Source organism: Trichomycterus rosablanca, chromosome 9, assembly GCF_030014385.1.
Source record: "Trichomycterus rosablanca isolate fTriRos1 chromosome 9, fTriRos1.hap1, whole genome shotgun sequence".
NCBI lineage: Eukaryota > Metazoa > Chordata > Actinopteri > Siluriformes > Trichomycteridae > Trichomycterus > Trichomycterus rosablanca.
The window spans coordinates 13,783,090-13,808,062 of NC_085996.1; the positions used below are offsets into that span (position 1 = coordinate 13,783,090).

General features: G+C 41.8%; 1 protein-coding gene across 3 annotated transcripts in view; it reads left to right on the top strand.

The window, feature by feature from the left end:
* stxbp5a (syntaxin binding protein 5a (tomosyn)) overlaps positions 1-24,973 on the top strand; it is a 210,700-nt gene that overhangs the window by 105,673 nt on the left and 80,054 nt on the right. For all 3 annotated transcript variants that reach the window (XM_063001921.1, XM_063001922.1, XM_063001923.1), the window contains exon 5: positions 7,776-7,910. In XM_063001921.1, coding sequence (XP_062857991.1) covers positions 7,776-7,910 — 135 coding nt within the window. The remainder of the gene's footprint in view (positions 1-7,775; positions 7,911-24,973) is intronic.

Here is a 24,973-nt window from a genome sequence, read left to right on the forward strand (position 1 = left end):
AGCCCTATGTTGGCATTCTTAATCTTCTTTCTATGGATCTTTTTGTCATCACAGAAAAAAAAAAAAACACCCAGAACATGAGCTGCCTCCAGGGGTGGCGTGACGGCATTCATTTAAGCTGGCCCATCACAGTAATTCCCGCTGGGTGCGAGCAGTATCAGTGGGTGGAGTGGCTGTATTGCTGCTGGGTATGAAAACTTGGGTTTTCATACATTGGTGGATTGAGTAGCTGGCACATAGGTGACATCATGATCAGTGAAGGTCAGTAACGCAAAGTAACTGTCCAGTTACTTTGTAACGCGTTACTCTAATCTGAACGCATTTTTCAGTAACGAGTAATCTAACGCGTTACTATTTCCAATCCAGTAATCAGATTAAAGTTACTTATCCAAGTTACTGTGCGTTACTATTTTTGTCATTTTCCTTAGTAAAAAGATATATATTTGCTTTCTTCTTGCGTCTCGGGGAGTGACGTCTGGCCTATGCGACAGTTAAGTCACGGGCTGCGTCCGGAATCGGTTACTTACAGAGTGTGCACTAGATTGGAGGAAGTGTGCACTACTCGGCCAACGCCGAGTGATGACGTGGGACGTGATGACGTAATATCACCATGGTTACAGACTCATTACAAATCCCACTCGCCAAAATGTAGGATATTTATCGTCTTTTTGTTATTTATTTGTCTTTAAAAATGTTATTTTATTTATCTTACTTACACTGTGAACAGAGGACTAAGTTTTCCGCGTCTTTCTTGTTTCTTATTCCGCTTCAATCGCAGCTCCAGTTGCATTATGGGATACATTAGCGGACCGCATTATATAACTAATAAAGTAACTTGTAGTATAACTTAGTTACTTTTAAAATCAAGTAATCCATAAAGTAACTAAGTTACTTTTTAAAGGAGTAATCAGTAATCAGATTACTTTTTCAAGGTAACTATGCCATCACTGATCATGATCTCATTTTGTCTTTAAGCTTACCCTGTCCTCTTTTTTTGCTTAACGCTGCTGGTTATGCTTTGGATTTCTTTGGTTATGTTATTACTTTGGCTATTTTCTAATTGGTTGTTAGAAACCCCCTTGTTTATTTTTGTGGCTTTTTGTCCACATTTTTGTCCTACCTTGGTTAAGCATCCCCAAATTGGTTTCATTTTCTAAAATCTTGCAGATGCAGGGCTACACCTGGCACCTCTGTAGCAAGGCGTGCTCCATCCCATCACAGGCATTGCATTGTGTTCTAAGCGACCTTTCAGATTGTTTACGGAAATAATGGATGTTGTGTTTTCTGGGCCAAAAAAATCCTTCATATGGTTACTAGCATCTCTAGGGACACCATTAACACTAAGCAATAAATACAAATTTTGGAGCAGAATATGATGTCTTTTAAAACCAGTTGTTTTAAGGACTTCCATGACTACATTACTGATCCGACACACACACACACACACACACACACACACACTCACCTATAGGGCAATTCAGTGTCTCCAGTTAACCTGACTGCATGTTTTTTGGCTGTGGGAGAAAACCGGAGCTCCCGGAGGAAACCCACACAGAAACGGGGAGAACGTGCAAACTCCACACAGAAAGGACCCGGACCGCCCTGCCTGGGGATCGAACCCAGGACCTTCTTGCTGTGAGGCGACAGTGCTACCCACTGAGCCACCGTGCCACCCTAGTATTTATTTCATAAACAATGTGTTAATCTTACTCGTCTTTTCTGATCGTGACACAGTTGACTTCCTAAATCCCACCAACACTGCTGTACCTGATACACTCATACCAGTATAACACAGGCTACCATGTTATCACCATGCACTGCTAATAATGGTCCAACATCCAGACATTATCCAGTCCGTGGGGGTCCTATAGGGCTGCATTAATTTAATATTGATATTTTTTTTTTTTTTTTTTTTTTTTTTTTTTACTGGAGGATCAGCAAAGAAACAGAAAGGCAACCAAGGCAGTAATAGTGTTGGTTAAGCTGCTTGACTAGTAATTCAAAGGTCACTGATTCAAGCCCCACTACCACCAGGTTGCTACTACTGGGTCCCTCAGTAAAGCCATCAAGCCTCAATTGCTTGTTGCATTGAATTCGGTCACAGTTGTAAATTGCTTTGGATAAAAGCATCTGCTAAATGCCTTACAAATTTTAAGTTGGCCGCTAAGGTGGCGCAGCGGTAAAACATGCTAGCACACCAAAGCTGGGATTTCGAATACATCGTATCGAATTTCAGCTCTGCCATCCGGCTGGGCTGGGAGACTGCATGAACAACGATTGCCTGTTGTTCATAGGGTAGGATTAAGCCAGATAGGCACTCCTTATAATTGAGCGAATTACGACCTCTGCTGGCTGGTTTGGTCTGCACAGAGTCGAGGAATAATGCTGATCAGGGTGTGGCTCTCCGGGCACAAAGCTGATCCGCATATGAACTCGCCTTGAACTTTCCATTGTGAAAAACGCTACATACAATTAAATTTGACTTGACTTTTGTTTTCTTGGTGTACACAAATACACATGTACCTGCCCTATTACAGCATATGCAAGTTGAGAAGACTTTTTACCCGAAGCTACAACCATTTGTGTCCTAATTTTAAACACCACACACAACTCTCATAAGCTGTTGGCTTTGAGAAACAGTTATGCCATCATTCAGACACCAGTGCACAAAGTAGTAGTAATGAGATGAGATTAGCACTATAATCCCTCCTGAAATGCTTCTGGTTTGCACATCCTCATGGGAGATCGAGTTCATGACCATGGCACTTCACCGAAAGCGAGAACACTCACTTAGATGAGCGAGATTAGATCGGAGTCTTCCAGTTTCCTGGGTTGCTGCTAATTGTTTTTCGGTGAGTCTCGGTGTGCCTCACAACAAGGTGCACGTAAACACACACCAATGAGCCAAAACATTAGGACCACCTGCCTTACAGTGCCATCAGAAAGTATTCACACCCCTTCACTTTTTTTCCACATTTTGTTACGTTACAGACATATTCGAAATCCGATTTGAGTATAGTTTTCTTTTTAAAAATCTACACGAAATAGCCCATAATGACAAAGTGAAAACATGTTTTTAGACATTTGTGTAAACATAATAGGTACATACGTATTCACACCCTTTGCTATGACACTCAAAATTGAGCTCAGGTGCATCCAGTTTACACTGATCATCCTTGAGATGCTTCTACAACTTGATTGGAGACCACCTGTGGTAAATTCAGTTGATTGAACATAATTTGGAATGGCACACACTTGTCTATAAAAGGTCTCACAGTTGACAGTGCATATCAGAGCAGAAACCAAGCAATAAAGTCAAAGGAATTGTCTTTAGACCTCTGAGACCGGATAATGTCAAGGCACAAATCTGGGGAAGGATACAAAAAAATTTTGGCAGCATTGAAGGTCCCGAAAAGCACTGTGGTCTCCATTATTCGGAAATGGAAGAAGTTTGGAACCACCAGAACCCTCCCTGGATCTGGCCGCCCAACCAAACTGAGTTATTGGGAAAGAAGGGCCTTGGTCAGAGAGGTGACCAAGAACCCAATGGTCACTAAGGCAGAGCTCCAGTGTTCCCTTGTGGAGATAGGACAACCATCCAGTAGGTCAACCATTGCTAACACACTCCACCAATCAGGCCTTTATGGTAGAGTGGCCAGATGGAAGCCACTCCTCACTAAAAGGCACATGGCAGCCCGATTGGAGATGGCCAAAAAGCATCTTAAGGATTCCTAAAGGTTCAATGAAACCAAAATAGAACTTTTTGGCCTGAACTACAAGCGTCATGTCTGGAGAAAAACAGGCACTGCTCATCGCCTGGCTAACACCATCCCTACTGTCAAGCATGGTGGTGGCAGCATCATACTGTGGGGATGTTTTTCTGCAGCAGGAACTGGGCGAATACTCCGCATAGAGGGTAAGATGACAGCAGCCAAATATAGAGAGATTCTTTAAGAAAACCTGCTCCAGAGTGCTCTGGAACTCAGACTAGGGTGACGATTCATCTTCCAACACGACAATGACCCAAAGCACACAGCCAAGGTAACAAAGGAGTGGCTTCAGGAGCAGTCTGTGAATGTCCTTGAGTGGCCCAGCCAGAGCCCGGACTTGAATCCAATTGAACATCTCTGGAAAGACCTAAAAATGGCTGTCTACAGACGCTGCCCATCCAACCTGACTAAGCTTGAGAGGATCTGCAGAGAAGAATGGGAGAAAATGCCCAGAAACAGGTGTGCCAAGCTTGTACAGACATACCCAAGAAGACTTGAGGCTGTGATTGCTGCCAAAGGTGCTTCAACAAAATATTAATCCATGGGTGTGAATACTTATGTACCTATTATGTTTAAATGTTTACATTTTTAATAAATTTACAAAAATGTTTGAGTTTTTAAAAGAAAACTATACTCAAATCAGTTTTCAAATATGTCTGTAATGTGGAAAATGTGAAAAAAGTGAAGGGGTGTGAATACTTTCTGATGGCGCTGTATATGCTGTTGAAACAACTCTCACCGAGACATGGACTTTACAAGACATATGAAGGATCTGGTAACAGGAAATTATCAACAGGTCCTTTTGTATGTTGGATGGATTCTCCTACAGAGCATTCCAGTACCATCTCTTCAAAAGAGAAAACAGGAGTTGGCAGACCATCTGCCCTCTTCCATTGTTTCAACGTCCAGTTTTAAACCCTATGGACCCACTATAACAGCAGACAGGAGTTATTATTGACACTTTGTACAGAAGGGTTCAGTGCCACTGTGTGTTGTGACTCATTCGCCTCATCACCACTATTAAAATGTATTATATGCAGTTTGATCCACATTAGCTCTTCTTTTGATTCGTACCAGACATCATAGCCTTGGTTCCTGTCCGTGGTTTGTTCCATTCATTGTGGCTGCCTGTGAGCATCCCTTGCTGTTTCCCAATGTTTGATGCTGCAACCCAACTGTCTGGCCATAATGATCTGGCCCTTGTCACCATCACTCAGGCATTTATACTTGATCATATTCAACATTTAATGTATACATGACCATTATATGGTACAAAAAGACATTGCCATGTACAGTTTTGGTGTGTGGTCCTAATGTTTTGGCTGATATATGTGTATACATGGTTGTGTGTGTGGGGGGGGGGGGGTATTGTGCTAATGAATATCTACAGTCAAAATTTCACTTATAAGGAATCTGTAAATCATTGCAGTCTTGGGATTTCTATGAGAAACTTGTGATATGGCTTTTTATTTCGTATTATCTTGAGGTTTCCACCCAGAAAGAAGAAAACTATATTCAATTCCCCCGATTATTTTTTTTATTGCTGAGAGTGTATTCAAGTAAGCTTTACATTACCATGGCCTAATGCTGCAATGGCCTGGAACTGGAAAGCTGACATTTTAATTTATGAAATTTACAAACTCATGTTCCAGATACAAAACTGGAGAATGGATATCTTCACTCAAGACTGGCTTTAGTTTGGTCTGTCCAAGCAGCAAAAAGCTCATGAATGGATGAATTTACTGTCCATTTGTTGTCTATTGCTTTTTGATGTAACCAGCTACTATACATGTTCAATGACTGATCATAAAAATGACTATAGTATTCTGAATACATCATATGTACAGTGTATCACAAAAGTGAGTACACCCCTCACATTTCTGCAGATATTTAAGTATATCTTTTCATGGGACAACACTGACAAAATGACACTTTGACACAATGAAAAGTAGTCTGTGTGCAGCTTATATAACAGTGTAAATTTATTCTTCCCTCAAAATAACTCAATATACAGCCATTAATGTCTAAACCACCGGCAACAAAAGTGAGTACACCCCTTAGTGAAAGTTCCTGAAGTGTCAATATTTTGTGTGGCCACCATTATTTCCCAGAACTGCCTTAACTCTCCTGGGCATGGAGTTTACCAGAGCTTCACAGGTTGCCACTGGAATGCTTTTCCACTCCTCCATGACGACATCACGGAGCTGGCGGATATTCGAGACTTTGCGCTCCTCCACCTTCCGCTTGAGGATGCCCCAAAGATGTTCTATTGGGTTTAGGTCTGGAGACATGCTTGGCCAGTCCATCACCTTTACCCTCAGCCTCTTCAATAAAGCAGTGGTCGTCTTAGAGGTGTGTTTGGGGTCATTATCATGCTGGAACACTGCCCTGCGACCCAGTTTCCGGAGGGAGGGGATCATGCTCTGCTTCAGTATTTCACAGTACATATCGGAGTTCATGTGTCCCTCAATGAAATGTAACTCCCCAACACCTGCTGCACTCATGCAGCCCCAGACCATGGCATTCCCACCACCATGCTTGACTGTAGGCATGACACACTTATCTTTGTACTCCTCACCTGATTGCCGCCACACATGCTTGAGACCATCTGAACCAAATAAATTAATCTTGGTCTCATCAGACCATAGGACATGGTTCCAGTAATCCATGTCCTTTGTTGACATGTCTTCAGCAAACTGTTTGCAGGCTTTTTTGTGTAGAGACTTCAGAAGAGGCTTCCTTCTGGGGTGATAGCCATGCAGACCAATTTGATGTAGTGTGCGGCGTATGGTCTGAGCACTGACAGGCTGACCCCCCACCTTTTCAATCTCTGCAGCAATGCTGACAGCACTCTTGCGCCTATCTTTCAAAGACAGCAGTTGGATGTGACGCTGAGCACGTGCACTCAGCTTCTTTGGACAACCAACGCGAGGTCTGTTTTGAGTGGACCCTGCTCTTTTAAAACGCTGGATGATCTTGGCCACTGTGCTGCAGCTCAGTTTCAGGGTGTTGGCAATCTTCTTGTAGCCTTGGCCATCTTCATGTAGCACAACAATTCGTCTTTTAAGATCCTCAGAGAGTTTTTTGCCATGAGGTGCCATGTTGGAACTTTCAGTGACCAGTATGAGAGAGTTTGAGAGCTGTACTACTAAATTGAACACACCTGCTCCCTATGCACACCTGAGACCTAGTAACACTAACAAATCACATGACATTTTGGAGGGAAAATGACAAGCAGTGCTCAATTTGGACATTTAGGGGTGTAGTCTCTTAGGGGTGTACTCACTTTTGTTGCCGGCTGTTTAGACATTAATGGCTGTATATTGAGTTATTTTGAGGTAAGAATAAATTTACACTCTTATATAAGCTGCACACAGACTACTTTTCATTGTGTCAAAGTGTCATTTTGTCAGTGTTGTCCCATGAAAAGATATACTTAAATATCTGCAGAAATGTGAGGGGTGTACTCACTTTTGTGATACACTGTATGTATAAATAAATGGAGGAGAGTAGTGGGAATTTTGCAGTTGGGGTACATTTCTCTTTACTTCTTTTCTAGTTTCCTTGTTTGTAATTGAAAAATGCAGCAATAGGGGCTGTCATGCAGCCTGTTGGGCCCCTGAGCAAAGCCCTTAACCCTAAATTGCTAAATGCAAATATAAAATGAAAAGTCAAAGCTTAACAATAAAACTGTTTAGTTGAAACATAAAATATTTTATTTTTGTGCTGTTTTTAATTGACAGATTTGCAAAATTAGAAGTAAATTTCTACTGTTAAAGTGTCATCTTAAGAGTAGATAGATAGATAGATAGATAGATAGATAGATAGATAGATAGATAGATAGATAGATAGATAGATAGATAGATAGATAGATAGATAGATACTTTATTTATCCTGAGGGACTAAAAACAGCTAAACACCATTAATCAACAAATATGTTTATATGAGATTCACTTTATATACTTGGTTATATATTTGTTTCATTCTCCTCTCTGTATTTTTCAGGATAACGTTCTGTCACCTGCCTTTCCGAAGTAAGTGGCTGTATGTGGGCACAGAGCGAGGAAACATCCACATTGTAAACGTGGAGTCCTTCACCCTCTCAGGATACACCATCATGTGGAACAAAGCCATTGAACTGTGAGTACCACACACACACTTATTTGAAACGGGCATGCCATTTGGACATTGCTCACACTGTGCCCTACACACTTTGTCCATTAGCATTTAATTTACTAAAGCTGTAGCTCATTATACAAAATGCCACTTGGGGTAAAAAAAGGTCAACCATACGGTAGATCCTATTTATAAAAGCAACAGTTCTAAGAAGGTCCAATATTATTATTGATATTCATTTATTCATTCATTGTTTGTTTTACCACCACTTTATCCTGGTCAGGGTTGCAGTGTGTGATTCACAGGACACACACACAAACCTAGGGCACTGTTGTATCTCCAGTTAACCTGACTGCATGACTGTGGGAGGAAACCGGAGTGCCCAGAGAAAACCCACACAGACACATTAAGAACATACAAACTCTACACAGAAAGGACCCAGATCACTCAACCTGGGAATCAAACCCAAGACCTTCTTGCTGTGGAGTGACAGTGCCACCCTGTAGAGCTTACTTAATATTTTTGTCAATTGATTGTACTACTTAAGTAACATATAGGGCTAATGGGATAATAAGTGTAACCATGTTGCATAAACTCTCATTCATGTTTAGAAGCACTATATGGTGAACTGTAACAATGAGCTACAGGCGAGAGATAAGGGAGGACGGACACACACAGATGTTCAACAAACGTATATTCCAAATGACAACACAAGATCAGACACAAACACATGACCTAAGCTACAGTCTATTAAGAATATAAACTACTTTAAGCCCCAAGCTAAGCTAAAACATGAACTAGGCTAACACAAAAGATAAACAAGACTACAACACTAGCCAATACTTCTCAAACAATAACCCACAACCATGACAATCCTAACAAAATAGCCTGAATGACCCACAGCCTTACCTTAAATGCCTTGAGCACTTAACCTGCAATTAGGTTCAGCTGTGGATCATTAGCTTCATTGACCAATCATCATGAGGGGAGTCGGCTAGCCACTGTAAACAAATCCACCTCCAATATGTGCTCCAGAGAGGTTGGATTTGTGACAGGAGCATGTGGATTCCTGACTGAGAGCTTGTTGGACATCCTATTACAAAACCATGGTTATTAATATAGAGCTGAAATCTCTGAATTCCATGCAGTCATCATTGTTCACAAACTACTGATTCTTATTTATTAATAATAAACACTTGTAACCTTTTTACCTGTTTAACTGTGTTCTCCGTTGTCCCGTCCCAACTTTTTTGGAGTGTGGTGCAGACAAGAAATCAAGAATTTGAATTAGGGCTGGCTCGATACCTACTTTTCATGTCCAATTACGATAGTGATATTGCAAATTGAGTATCTGCCGATACCGATACCAATTCGATACCGTCGTTTCTCCTCTCAAACAACTAAGCAGTAATAATACATGTCTCAATTCACAATAGTTAAACTAGCTATCTAAATAACAACGCTCAGACTGTGAAACAAATATTCTAAAGGAATAAATACAGAACCTAAAACATCACACTTATGCACAACTGCTGTTTTTATTTTAACTTTTACACACAGAACATTTAGCAGCATTTTTTGTTTCACTTACGTTCAAGCTCTTGTTCACGTGACACATCTCGCTTTATGGCGCGTCGTCCAAAGTGTCTACAATCGGAAGATGTGGATGTCAATCAAATGCGATAGACCAATAAGAATTGACACAGAGTTTGGTTGAGATTTTCCGTTAAAGTTCTGTCACATTTTTAAATGATCAAATCTTGCTGGATTTTGAAGAGGACGTCTGTGACTAGTTTGTTTTATTTCATAACACTAATGGATTAATGCTTGAGGATGTGGGAGATCTCCAAGTTGGGACAAGATATGTTTTCTTTATCTCAGGTGAGCAATGTATCATTTATAAAGTGACTTAAACAGTGATTTTAGTTGTGGCAGTAGTAGATGATTTTGAATGAATGAATGCTAAAAGTTAGAGTAGATCAGTGTGCCATTCACAATTTCTGAATGGCTGTTGCAGATGAGTTGTAGATCAGTGGCATATGTTAATGATGTCATCAAAATGCACCTTGTTACGGCAGTTGCCGAGTGAGCTGGCAATGAACGGCACTCTGTTGGAACGTATCTTCATGTGTTATTTGCTTTACACACAAACAATGGCCTTATTTACATTAAGCAACAGTATCAGATCGGATTACACGTTTTTTTCCTTCTGATATCCGATCCAGTGATTTGGGCCAATATATACAGAGTATCGGATCGGTGCCAGCCCTAATTAGAATGTATTGTATCATTTCTTTATGATGTTTACATTAAACACCTGTATGGACTTTGTTTTGATTGTAGACTTGCATGAAGAATATAAAATAACATCAAAAGTGGTTAACACTTGTTTTCCCTCACTGTTGGTACTACACAGTCTGTCTACCCGTCCCTGTCCTTCTGTCGAGCATCCCCACCTGTATTTATCTGCTCTAAATTATTTACTCAGTGTTTTGTTGGTGCATTATTTATTTATTTCCTTGTTTATTTTTGGCTTTCTGGGGTGGCTTTCAGCGCCGATAAGTGCTGTGTGTGCGTTTGACTGAAGGGATGTGCCAAGAGTGTTTTTGTCTGCTTTACTGACCTCACAACACCCCCCTCCTCAAACACACACTCACACTTTAAACTGTTTTACTGCATGGCAGGATGGAAGCCATCTGTTGACTTTAAGGCATAAGACACAATTACAGTTTTCTAAATGTTATTTAAAGAATTATAGGGTCGGTTGGGACAAAAATGAACTCTTTGGGAAGAACAGCAAGCATGATGTCTGGCAAAAAAACAGCCTGCACATTAACTGGCTAATACCATCCTTATGGTACAACAATATGTTAGTAGCAGTGCCATGCTTTGCTTTAAATTGACTGGAAAGAAATTAAAAGCAAAGGAACATGTATAGGAACATATTTGAAGAAAATGTCCTCCAGAGCGCACACAAACTCAGACTGGGGCATCGATTCAACCTTTAGCACGACAGTAACCTGAAGCAAACAGCCAAAACAACATACAATGATTATCCAAAACATTAGGACCACACCCAAAACTGTGCATTACAATTCCTGTTCCATAACAGTTGTTTATGTGGTGGTGAGAAATATATGAAATAAAATACGCATGTTATATGATAAGGGCTAAATCGTTATGGCCGGACGACTGTGGCTGCTCCCAGGCAGCAATTGTCCCCACGACAGTGGTCTGAGGGTGGACAAGGTAAGAATAGCTGTCATGCTGTTAGGAACTGAATTGAACATCAGAGCAATCAAACAGTCAACTGGTATGACTGACCCACACCAGCTTGCACTGCAGGACGAGCCACCCTATGATGTACAAGATTTGAAGGACCCGGTAATAATGTCCTGGTACCAGATACTACAGGACTCTTTCAAATGTTTTGTGTAGTTCATGTCTTGGCGGTTCACCTAATACGATATGTTAATAGCATGTTAGGTGGGTGTTATTTATGTTTTGGATCACTCGAGGTCCACTCAATGCTTTTTTGACCTAATGGGTACCATTTGTCATAGACACACCCCGAAACCTTGTAGAAAGACTTCTTAGAATAGGCTGTTATAACCCAAAATGAATGAAACTCCAACTACAAATTAGAAATGCAATCTGTGGCTGGGCTGGACGATTGGCTGTTGTTCAGGGTGGGATGAACATCCGGACCAGGGTTCCTCATAACCGGTGCAGTTACAACCTCTGCTGGCTGATTGATGGTCGCCCGCGCAGAGTTGGGGAATAATGCTGATCAGGGTGTGTCTCTCCATGCACAAGGCTGATCCTCATATGAACTCGCCTCATGCAGGTGAAAAGATGCAGTCGGAACTGCACACGTGTCGGAGGGGGCGTGTGTCAGTTGCGAAACTCCTCAGACAGCAGTGGAGGGTTGTACTGGTAGAGGAAGCATAACGCAATCAAGGTAATTGGATACGACTAGATTAGGGGACAAAATTGGGGGGTTTGGGGTCAGGGAAGGAACTGGTAGAGTAGGTGTCACGTAGTAGTCTCTGTCCCGAGGACCTGAGTTTGATCCTCTTTGATCTTCTTGCTTCTTGGATGTTCTTCCAATTCCTATAACCATACAGAAGGTGGATTGGCTACTGAAATTGGGTCTTTTGGATTGTCCCACTGGGATGTATTGGTATCTGTCGACTACTGACTAAAAGACCCACCTTGCAATAAAACACACCTGTTTTAATTCACATGCATTTATCAAGTTCTGGGTGAGAAACAGGCTAGAATAAAATCAAATCTCGGGCTTGTTTTTTTTTTCCTATCCACCTTCCATCCCAGAAATGCCACCAGGCATGCCAAAGCACTCAACAATTCATTATGCTAATTTTTTTGTGCTTTGTATACTCGCTCCAGATAATTACTGAGCCGGGTGTTCCTCCTGTTTTCAATACACACAAGACAGCGGTGGTGCTAGCACCTAAATATCAGTCCCAGTCTGTAATCAGCGTAATTTGCATTCGCGTACTTTTTAAAGGAACCAGGCAGTAACCATTAATGACCTATTGTGATGGCAGCTGAGATGGAAAATGATGGTGTGGTTCATTTAAATGAGGAAGACATTCTAAGCGGATATTGCAGCAGGCCGCCTGCCTTGTAGATCAGCAGGGGGCGCAGGTTGAAGTATCATGCCCACCTTTATGCTGTTATGGACAGCAAAGATTTTCAATCCAATTTGTAAATATACAAATATACACATTTAGAATTTGATGCCTGCAAGACACTAAAAAGGTTGAGTAAATAGTTAACATATGTAATATGTGAATAATGAACTTATATGGATGTATATGATAATACTCCACAATAAGAGGTAAATTGGTAACGAGTGAGGGACTCATATTGGGTATTAAACGAGAATCCACAAAAGGTTCAGTCTGTGCCAACAAAGGTAGATCATTGCTTATAAGAGCATTGTCAATCAGTTGTTCACCAAAAAGAACATTTCTCAGCACAAGATTGCAAATAATTTAGGTCTTTTACCATCAACTGTACATAATATTGTGAAAAGATTTAAAGAATCTGAAGAAATCTCAGTCTGTGTAGGCCTGAAATGACTAAATGTGCATTACTTTTGAGCCCTCAGACAGCATTGCATTAGAAATCTACTAATAGAATGATACTGTAATAAATTTAGCCACCTAGCCTCTGGGGCACTTCAGAAAAATGTTGTCACTTAGCACAGTCCACCGCTGCATAAAAAAATGCAACCTGAAACACTGTTACACAAAAAGAAAGCCATAGATCAAATCTAGTCCATGGTTACTGCAGCAGCCCACCTGCCATGTAAATCAGCAAAGGGGCACAAGTTAAAGTATAATGCCTACTGCTATGGACAGTAAAAATTTCCAATCCAATTTGTAAATATAAACAAATTTAGAATCTAGTCCACATCAAATCTAGTCTATGGTTATTTCATCAAGACGGACCTCATTGTGCATACGCTTCAACAGTGTGGCTTTGTAAACACAGAGTGCATGTGCTTTACTGACCTGCCTGCAGTCCAGATCTGTCTCCTATTATAATGTATGGTGTAGCATGAAGAGGTGAAGCAGACAACGTGACCAAGGACTGTGATCAAGAACAAATCATTAAAAAGTCTTATTAATAGGAAAGGTGATGGAACACACCTGAAGGTGTGCTGTGGTATCTGGCACCAACATGTCAGCAGCAGATCCTTTAACTCCTGTAAGTTGTGAGGTGGGGCCTCCATGGATCAGACTTGTTTGTCCAGCACATCCCACAGATGCTCGATTGGATTGAGATCTGGTGGAATTTGGAGGCCAGGTCAACACCTCAAACTCGTTGTTGTGCTCCTCAAATCATTCCTGAACCATTTCTGCTTTGTGGCAGGGAGCATTATACTGCTGAAAGAGGCCACAGCCATCAGGGAATAGCGTTTCCATGAAAGGGTGTACACGGTCTGCAACAATGCTTAGGTAGGTGGTTCGTGTCAAAGTAACATCCACATGGGTGGCAGGACCCAAGGTTTCCCAGCATAACATCGCCCAAAGCATCACACTGCCTCCGTCGGCTTGCCTTCTTCTCATTGTGCATCCTGGTGCCATGTGTTCCTCAGGTAAGCGATGCACACTCACCCGGCCATCCACGTGATGTAAAAGAAAACGTGATTCATCAGACCAGACCACCTGCTTCCATAGCTCTTTGGTCCAGTTCTGATGCTCACGTGCCCATGTCGGTTCTTTCGGCAGTGGACAGGGGTCAGCATGGGCACCCTGACTGGTCTGCGGCTATGCAGCCCTATACCCAACAAACTGTGATGCACTGTGTATTCTGACACCTTTCTATCAGAACCAGCATTAACTTCTACTGCAATTTGAGCTATAATATCCATATAGAATAACACACAGAAATGACTCATCATTTCATTTAAACAGTACATTTAAAAGTAGTTAAAGAAAAAGAGGAAATGTACTTGACTTATTTCCAATTCTGGGTTGCCACCAAAAACTGAGCTGTGTGGGCAGGCCCATCTGCATTGGCTCAGTGACAATGCATGTTGGGGGAATTGGCATACTGTGCATGCTGGAACAGCGCTAGTAGGTGTTGGGCATTTAGCCATTTTGATGGGAAGGGGTATCATGACATACTGTCACATCCATAAAAAGTGATGACATGTTGACACAAGGTTAAACGGGGGGTTGGCATGTCTCCTGGTATTCCCAGTGTGAATTAACTCTTGTGGTCCAGCCTGGTGATGATGGGGGTGATGCCATGACCACTGACAAATTCAACACCATTTAACACTGATGCTTTTATCCAAAGCCACTTGAAGTTGGGACAGTGCATCATACAAGCAACTCAGAATTAAATACCATTCTTAAGAGTCCAACATTGGAGACTTGAAGCCTAGAACTAGATCAATAGCACCTTAACTGCTTTAATAGTACTCTAACTTAAATGCTTAAGTTCAAAGCTTAGCTGTGTTATCAGTCTGGCTGGCTGCCTAACAGGCATAGGTTGTGCCTAATGGAGCAAGGGTGATGGGGTCTGTCACTAATGCTGCAAATGTGACCTCTGTGTCTGAGGTTGATGATTCATTCAAGGGCATAGCTAGATTATCTGTATGTGATAAAGCTCTCTGTGAGACTATCTCTGGTAGGGAAAAAGAAGCGGCTAGGAGCATGATAGTCTGTGGCTCTTCTCAGTCAGGGCAGGGGTGGTGCAAACAGCAAAGACGTTACAACTGAGGAAATGACTCGATTGGGAAAAAATGCAAAGAAACTACACCCAAACTTTTACTTTATGCTCTAGGTTTCCATATGTTATCTAAGAATCACAATAAAAACTGGTCTTCCATAAACTGCTGTAGTGTGACACTGCCGACAGTCAAAAAAGCTTTGGATCATCATGGGTTTAGAGGCTTAGGAGTTCTAGCTCTGTGCTTTTTTGTTCATTTGGTGGTAAAGCTTTATTCACTACTGGTCAAAAATTTTAGAACTCCCAGATTTTTCCATTTTTAGTGGAAGCTTAAGCCAAATGTATGTCTTGGTTTTCTTTCAAATTAAAACAAACCATTTTTGGAATAAAAAAAACCCTTAAATTGTTTCAAAAGTCCCAATTTTTATTTTTATTTTATTGATGTGTTTTTCTCCCATTTTCGTGTAGCCAATTTGTCTTCCGCTGCTGGGGGATCCCAGATTGCATCAGAGGTGGGTATGTTGTTGCTCACACCTCCTCTGACCGGCGCAGCCCTTAGCAAAACCCTTTTTTCACCCATGCATTCGGCACAGGTGCCTCTCTATCTGCTAACCAGGGTCCTTACACAGCATTTAAAAACCCCACCGACATAGTCCAGTCATCCCGCCCTAGCTGGATGGCGCACAGTCGACCGGTGGCAATGCTAAGTTTGGCAATGCTAAGTTTCGAACCGAGGAGTTCAGAATCTCAGCGCTGGTGTGCTAGCGGAATATCCCGCAGCACCACCTGTGCGCCTAAAGTCCAAAATTTTTGATGCAATTTTTGTTTATCAAAGTAGCCCAATGTCTGAACTATGAATTTAATATGTGAGAAAGGAATCTATAGGTGTATATTAACAACTGATGGAAAGACTGGCGGATCCTAACATTACACAAAGCTAGTGAAAGTAAAGTATTTATTAATATTTTTTACATTTACATCAGTTTATTGGGAAGGGGTATTTTGAGAATCTTTGGCTATCCCCACCCACAATACTGTGATTACAGCCTTGGAGTAATCACCGTTTGCCAATACAACAGCTAAATACACCTGAGACATTCATTCCACAAGACAAATCAAATTCTACTCATAAAGTTCTTCTTAACACAGAAGTATAAGAAGGCTGTATAAGAAGAGCCAGAGCCAACTTTACTTTCTGAGGAGGCTAAAGTCCCTTGGTGTGAGAGGCAACAGAACTTTGCTGAGTACTTTTCATGAGTCTGTGGTGTCGGGTGCCATCTTTTTTGCTGTTGTGTGCTGGGGCAGCAGTATCACAGCCAAGGGCACCAATAGACTCAACAAGAGCCAACAAAAGCCAGCTCAGTACTGGGTGTGAAATTGGACACAGTGGAGATAGTGGCGGAGGTGTCAGCATACTCAGCAATCATGAAGAACCCGTCCCACCCACTCCATATAACAGGAAGGAACGCTTCTGTAGGTCATATCTTCCTCCAGCCATCATACTGTACAACGCTGGACTCTAATTCGTCCGTATGTAGAATCATCTGCACTGTGCCTGTTCCTGTAATCACTGTATACTTTCCTCACTTTAGGAATAACTACAGTCGTAATTGTTAACATATATGCAGGGACCTACTGTATTTAGCTCTATGTGTTCTTGTGTTATGTGTTGAAACTCAACGTCAATTGGGTATTTTTAGGTATTTTAAGGTATTTTTTCTCATAAGGATGTATGGGAAACCTGTTAATGCATTCCATGGTTCTGTGAAACTGCATATATTTTAGACTAATGTAAAATAATAGGGTTGTTTTGGAACAATACAATAAAACTTTACTTTGTTATTGTTTTCTTATGCTTCTTAATCGTGGAGATGCTTGATCTTGGAATACCGTATTCCTTAGTGAGCTCAGTGATTCACATGAGAAGTGACAAAACAACTTTTGCGCTGCTGTGCCGTTATTTCCTATGAAGTGTGGCGGTGCACAAAGCTTAACGTGACTTATTGTAAAAACATCGAGCGAGAAATTTCATTAGTGGAGAGAACTTATGAGCAGTAATAATTAAGAGAGGTTTAGTTTTCCTCGAGCAATAACACAAGTTTAAAAGTGAAACAGAAGGAAAATCCAGCTAAACACTGATATACACATAATGGACTTTGACACACACACACACGATGGGACTCTGACACACACATACATGATAGACTCTTACACACACACTCACACACACATACATACATGATAGACTCTTACACACACATACATACACACATACATACATGATGGACCCTGACACACACACACACACACACATGATGGACTCTGACACACACACACACACACGATGGACTTTGACACACACACATACATGATAGACTCTTACACACACACTCACACACACATACATACATGATGGACTCTGACACACACACACACACATGATGGACTCTGACACACACATGATGGACTCTGACACACACACATAGATATATGATGGACTCTTACACACACACTTACATACATACATGATGGACTCTGACACACACACACATACATACATGATGGACTCTGACACACACATACATACATACAGTGTATCACAAAAGTGAGTACACCCCTCACATTTCTGCAAATATTTTATTATATCTTTTCATGGGACAACACTATAGAAATAAAACTTGGATATAACTTAGAGTAGTCAGTGTACAACTTGTATAGCAGTGTAGATTTACTGTTTTCTGAAAATAACTCAACACACAGCCATTAATGTCTAAATAGCTGGCAACATAAGTGAGTACACCCCACAGTGAACATGTCCAAATTGTGCCCAAAGTGTCAATATTTTGTGTGACCACCATTATTATCCAGCACTGCCTTAACCCTCCTGGGCATGGAATTCACCAGAGCTGCACAGGTTGCTACTGGAATCCTCTTCCACTCCTCCATGATGACATCACGGAGCTGGTGGATGTTAGACACCTTGAACTCCTCCACCTTCCACTTGAGGATGCGCCACAGGTGCTTAATTGGGTTTAGTCCATCACCTTTGCCTTCAGCTTCCTCAGCAAGGCAGTTGTCATCTTGGAGGTTGTGTTTGGGGTCATTATCCTGTTGGAAAACTGCCATGAGGACCAGTTTTCGAAGGGAGGGGATCATGCTCTGTTTCAGAATGTCACAGTACATGTTTGAATTCATGTTTCCCTCAATGAACTGCAGCTCCCCAGTGCCAGCAACACTCATGCAGCCCAAGACCATGATGCTACCACCACCATGCTTGACTGTAGGCAAGATACAGTTGTCTTGGTACTTCTCACCAGGGCGCCGCCACACATGCTGGACACCATCTGAACCAAACAAGTTTATCTTGGTCTCGTCAGACCACAGGGCATTCCAGTAATCCATGTTCTTGGACTGCTTGTTTTCAGCAAACTGTTTGCGGGCTTTCTTGTGCGTCAGCTTCCTTCTGGGATGACGACCATGCAGACCGAGTTGATGCAGTGTGCGGCGTATGGTCTGAGCACTGACAGGCTGACCTCCCACGTCTTCAACCTCTGCAGCGATGCTGGCAGCACTCATGTGTCTATTTTTTAAAGCCAACCTCTGGATATGACGCCGAACACGTGGACTCAACTTCTTTGGTCGACCCTGGCGAAGCCTGTTCCGAGTGGAACCTGTCCTGGAAAACCGCTGTGTGACCTTGGCCACCATGCTGTAGCTCAGTTTCAGGGTGTTAGAAATCTTCTTATAGCCCAGGCCATCTTTGTGGAGAGCAACAATTCTATTTCTCACATCCTCAGAGAGTTCTTTGCCATGAGGTGCCATGTTGAATATCCAGTGGCCAGTATGAGAGAATTGTACCCAAAACACCAAATTTAACAGCCCTGCTCCCCATTTACACCTGGGACCTTGACACATGACACCAGAGAGGGACAACGACACATTTGGGAACAATTTGGACATGTTCACTGTGGGGTGTACTCACTTATGTTGCCAGCTATTTAGACATTAATGGCTGTGTGTTGAGTTATTTTCAGAAGACAGTAAATCTACACTGCTATACAAGCTGTACACTGACTACTCTAAGTTATATCCAAGTTTCATGTCTATAGTGTTGTCCCATGAAAAGATATAATGAAATATTTGCAGAAATGTGAGGGGTGTACTCACTTTTGTGATACACTGTACATGATGGACTTTGACACACTCACACATAGATACATGATGGACTCTGACACACACACACACATAGATACATGATGGACTCTTACACACACACACTCACACACATACACACATACATGATGGACTCTGACACACACACACATACATACATGATGGACTCTTACACACACACTTACATACATACATGATGGACTCTTACACACACACTTACATACATACATGATGGACTCTGACATACACATACATGATGGACTCACACACACAATGGACTTTAACACACACACATACATATATGATGGTACTGTCACACACACACACATACAGACATGATGGACTCTGACACACACAACTTAAATACATACAACAAACACACAACTTAAATACATACAACTACTGTATTGTACTACTGTGACTGTATTACTTGCATATTTGCACAATATTCTCTGCTGCTATGAAAACCCTACGCTGCTAACTGTATATCAGAATATGCTTTTCTACCTCACGTACCATTTACTCAATACCATGTACTGACCAACACTTGTCTCTTGTCTTGTCCCTTAATTAGGTTTTTTTTGTATTTATTTTAGGCTTTTTTGTATTTATTGTAATGTTGTATATCTGCACTGTGTATTGTACTGTCTTGTTGCACCCTGGTCCTGGAGGAACGTTGTTTCGTTTCAATATGTACTTATATATAGCTGAAATGACAAGAAAGCCTCTCTTGACTCTTGACATTAAGTAAGTCAACCCATATTAAAGCCTATGTTGTTTGGAATAATGTCTTATGCTCAGGTGTCCAAATATTTTTGGTGATATAGTGTTTTCAAATGATGAGAGCAGATGTAAAATAAAGTGAGCAAAACAAAACATGGTGGAAGCATAAATAATGAAAACAAAATATGAGTAAATAATAGAATGACTCTGTACTCAGGCCATCCTGCTCTTGTTGCCATGGTGATCTTCTTTTTTAGCCTAGTCCACTCCTCCTAAAGTAGGGGTTTGGGAAGAGACGGACCAGCTGCTGAAATTATAGAGAACTGTTATGTGGCTGTTTTATTAGTGGACCAGGTTGCATAAATGGTGCCATTTACTCCTGAGGCTGGAGAAACCTGAGCTGCAGTGGTAAAACACGTTAGCACACCAGAGCTGACATTTTGAACTCGTCGATTTGAACTTAGCTCTGCCATGGGGTTGAGGCCAGGGTTCTGTCCAGACCATGACAATTAATTATGGCTACTACATGTCAGAGGGGACATGAGTTAATCTCAGCTCTCCTCAACCAGGGTGGAGATTAACATCAGTAGAGAGGAAGTGTAATGCAATTATTAACTGCCTGTTTTCTCTTGCTAGCATTGTTTGCCTTTGGTTTTTGTAAACATAATGTATGTTTCTTTGGTAAGCATCTGGGCTGTAACTCAGAGTTGACTTGGTTGAGTATATAAGCTGTGCTTATAATAGGCTGTCTGCACATACAGTATATCCCTTGTTGCTTTCATGGGTAAAATTGTCTTCCCTGGGGCGGATGGGATCTTCCAGCAAGACAATGCGACATGTCACACGGCTAGAAATGTCCGACATTGGTTGGAGGAGCATGACCAAGACTTCCAAATACTACCCTGACCCCATAATTTCCCAGACTTGAACTTTATTAAGCATCTGTGGGACCACCTAGATCGTCGTGTTTGCTCTATGGATCCTCCCCCATGCACCCTCCAGCAGCTGTGGGATGCACTGCGGTCAGCATGGCTCCAGATACCTGTGACAACCTACCAGGACCTTATTTAGTCACTCCTAGTACGTCTAGCTGCTGTCCGGGATAAGATTACTCTGTGGTTACTCTGGATATTAGCTGGTGGTTGTAATAATGTGACTTGACTGTGTAATGAATCAGACCTATCGCAACCCTGACCAGGATAAAGCAATGGTAAAACAGACAATGAATGAATAAAATAATCTATTTGATACTGGAGAAAAATGGCTCTGCTCTTTTGAATTATTGATTGCTGTGAGGTGTGACTGTCCAATGTCCAGTGGAAATGAAACACTCTATAAGGTTCTGACAGTGTTGTAATTGTTTGCGTGATCACTCTGCTAATGGAAGGTTGAGACAGACCCAAATCATCACTACTGAATTGATGCATTTTTTCATTTACCAAATATCTCAGAGTTGTGATGACTTTTATTTCTGGCATTATGGCATTATTGTGCTGGGTAGGAGGTAGCGCATCTCTAATAAGCTCAACCTCAGACATTATTCCTGCACAATCTAATCTGTTATTCAGTGTTTGGTGCACATCCTGTTATTTTCTTCTCTGCTTAGTCCTTCTCTGTACTCCTTAATACTCCTTAGTACTCCTCCATAGGATCTACTCTTAACTTTAAGGGGAAATTCTTACTACACCTGGTGGCAATGCTTTAAAAAGGTTTGAGTTTTTGGTAACTCGGTTAGTAAATAGTGATTGGATTTACATGTTTGGCACTTAGTGACTTACAGTACTGTGACAGTATATTGTCCAAGCAATTGAGGGTTAAGTGCCTTGCTTAAGGGCCCAACAATGGCAACCTGGCAGTGACGGGGCTTGAACTAGTGACCTTTTGATTACTAGTCCAGTACCTTAACCACTAAGCTACAACTGCCCTTATAGGATCCTCGTATTGATGTTTCCATGGGCATCCTTCTATTTTGAGTTGTCATAGGTGGCATGACAGCTTTCCATGTTCAGTTGTCTAAGTTTCTCTTTGATTTGCAACTCACGGGTGGACTGAGTATCTGGCAGAAATGCACCCAAGCGTTTACATTTTCAGCATTTAGCAGATACTTTTATCCAAAGAGACTTACAGTACTGTGACAGTATATTGTCTAAGCAATTGAGGGTTAAGGGCCTTGCTCAAGGGCCCAACAGTGGCCACCTGGCAGTGACGGGGCTTGAACTAGTGACCTTTTGATAACTAGTCCAATACCTCATAGGAACCTTGTATTATTGCTTTCATGGGCATCCTTCTATTTTGAGTTGTCATAGATGGCGAGGCAGCTTTCCATGTTCAGTTGTCCAAGTTCCTCTTTCTGTTTTGCAGCTGAGTGTTTGGGTTGTAACACACTGGTGGACTGAGTTGCTGGCAGAAATGCACCCAAGCATTTACATTTTCAGCATTTAGCAGACTTACAGTGCTGTGACAGTATACTGTCTAAGGAATTGAGGGCCCAACAGTGGCCACCTGGCAGTGACGGGGCTTGAACTAGCAACCTTTTGATTACTAGTCCAGTACCTTAACCACTAGGCTACAACTGCCCTAATAGGATTCTTGTGTTATTGCTTCCATGGGCATCCTTCTATTTTGAGTTGTCATAGGTGGCGAGGCTGCTTTCCATGTTCCATGTTACATATATTTATATATTTCTATACATAACCACGTAATTGATAGGTCAGTATAAAAGTGCAGTATAAGCATTATATACAATAAAGGAAAAGCTTCAGAGTTGCTGAGATGTTTTTTTCTCTCTTTTTCTTTTTACTCAGGCTTTATTTTTATTGCCGCATTGGCAGTTTTTACCAGGACAAAGATTGTTTTGTGTGTGTGTGTGTTTACAACTATCAGCAATATCTAAAAAACTTTATAGGGTCAATATGCTGTTTTTGAGCCGCTCAGGTGGCGCAGCGGTAAAAACACACGCTGAACACCGGAGCTGGGATCTCGAATACATTGTATAGGCAGAGCTGAGCTGAGCAGCCACATGAACAACGATTGGCCTGTTGTTCAGATAGGGGTGGGATATTAAAAAGCCGGATAGGGTTTCTCTCTCATAACTTGTGTGTGTGCCAATGTATTCTGATAGAAACCATATTATGCCCCTGTCCCACGTTTTACAACTCCTCCCACATTCCTCTTGCGTTCTCAATGGCTGTAGTGTGACATAGCACTCGCTGGCACTCGCAACCTGCTCGCAACACCTTTCACACTACAGGATTTTGACTGCCCAACTGGTCCAGATATTTAACATGCTAGATATTTTTCTTGAGTCTTGAGTCTGGAGCGCTCGGCGAGTCTTTGAACAGTTCACACACAGCGATCGAGAGCAGAGTTGCCTCCTAGCTGCCACATCTAGCGGCAATCTGTGTAGTGTGAACTAGGCATTAGGTTGCCTATTACAGCTGCAGAAAATGGAACGCCGCTAACATTGATCATCTTGCTGGAAACAAAAGCTAAAAAATTTTAGCAAGGGAGGGAGGTAACAGGAACAACATGAAGAATGAGCCTCCGGGGCGCTTATAAAACGTTGCCCTCAGGTCTAGCAAGTACCTTTTGATGAGGCCCCGGGAACGCTTTGATGTGTAGATCTGAAAGTGTCAGTCGGTATGGGGATTACAGGTCAGGATGCTACAAATAACACGGGTCAGAAGCTTTAGCTCATGTCAATTGTCAGAATGGAGAAAAAACTGTGATCTGAGTGACTTTTACTTTACCGTGTTTGTTGGTGCGTGATGACATGCACAACTCCCTTGCTGACCAGGAGGCTGGCGGGCTAGTGCCTATCTTAACCCCAGCAGCGCTATAAATAAGAACGGAAGACCGCGCTCCTCTCTTTGTGTTGTTCCGGTCTTCGAGCAGCCTGGACCAAACAGCGATTCCTATTCAGCTCCTCCTTTCTCAGCAATGACTCAATCCCAAGAGTCAATGTTTGCCGTTGGGCTAGCATCTGCTGCACCATCCGAGAATCTTTAAATGGTTTTAAGGCACATGTTCATTTTTCCATGTAACTAATTGGTACAAATGATTTGAGGGCACAAACTCGGTGATAAGGGCAATGATGCTTGATACTGATTGGTATTTATCTGAGATTGCATTGTATTTTTAGTCCTGATTGCTACTGGATGTCAGGAAAAGTCCTTTATGTCTTAACATGTGGATACCTGGGCGTTAATAACATGGGTGTTAGTGTTGAGTTGCCCTCAAAGCCTTAACCATTAAAACCACCTCCTTGTTTCTACACTCATTGTCCATTTTATCAGCTCCACTTACCATATAGAAGCACCTTGTAGTGGTATGGTGGTAGTGTGTTAGTGTGTGTTGTGCTGGTATGAGTGGATCAGACACAGCAGCACTGCTGGAGTTTTTAAATACCGTGTCCACTCACTGTCCACTCTATTTGACACTCCTACCTAGTTGGTCCACCTTGTAGATGTAAAGTCAGAGATGATCACTCATCTATTGCTGCTGTTTGAGTTGGTAATCTTCTAGACCTTCATCAGTGGTCACAGGACGCTGCCCACAGTGAGCTGTTGGCTGGATATTTTTGGTTGCTGGACTATTCTCAGTCCAGCAGTGACAGTGAGGTGTTTTAAAACCCCATTAACATTGCTGTGTCTTATCCACTCATACCAGCACAACACACACTAACACACCACCACCATGTCAGTGTCACTGCAGTGCTGAGAATGACCCACCACCCAAATGATACCTGCTCTGTAGTGGTCCTGGGAGAGTCCTGACCATTGAAGAACAGCATGAAAGGGGGCTAACAAAGCATGCAGAGAAACAGATGGACTACAGTCAGTAATTGTAACTACAAAGTGCTTCTATATGGTAAGTGGAGCTGATAAAATGGACAGTGAGTGTATATTGATAATCCACATGTTACCACCTGGTAAAGCCTCATGTACAACAATTATGAATTGAATGTTGTAAATCATTAG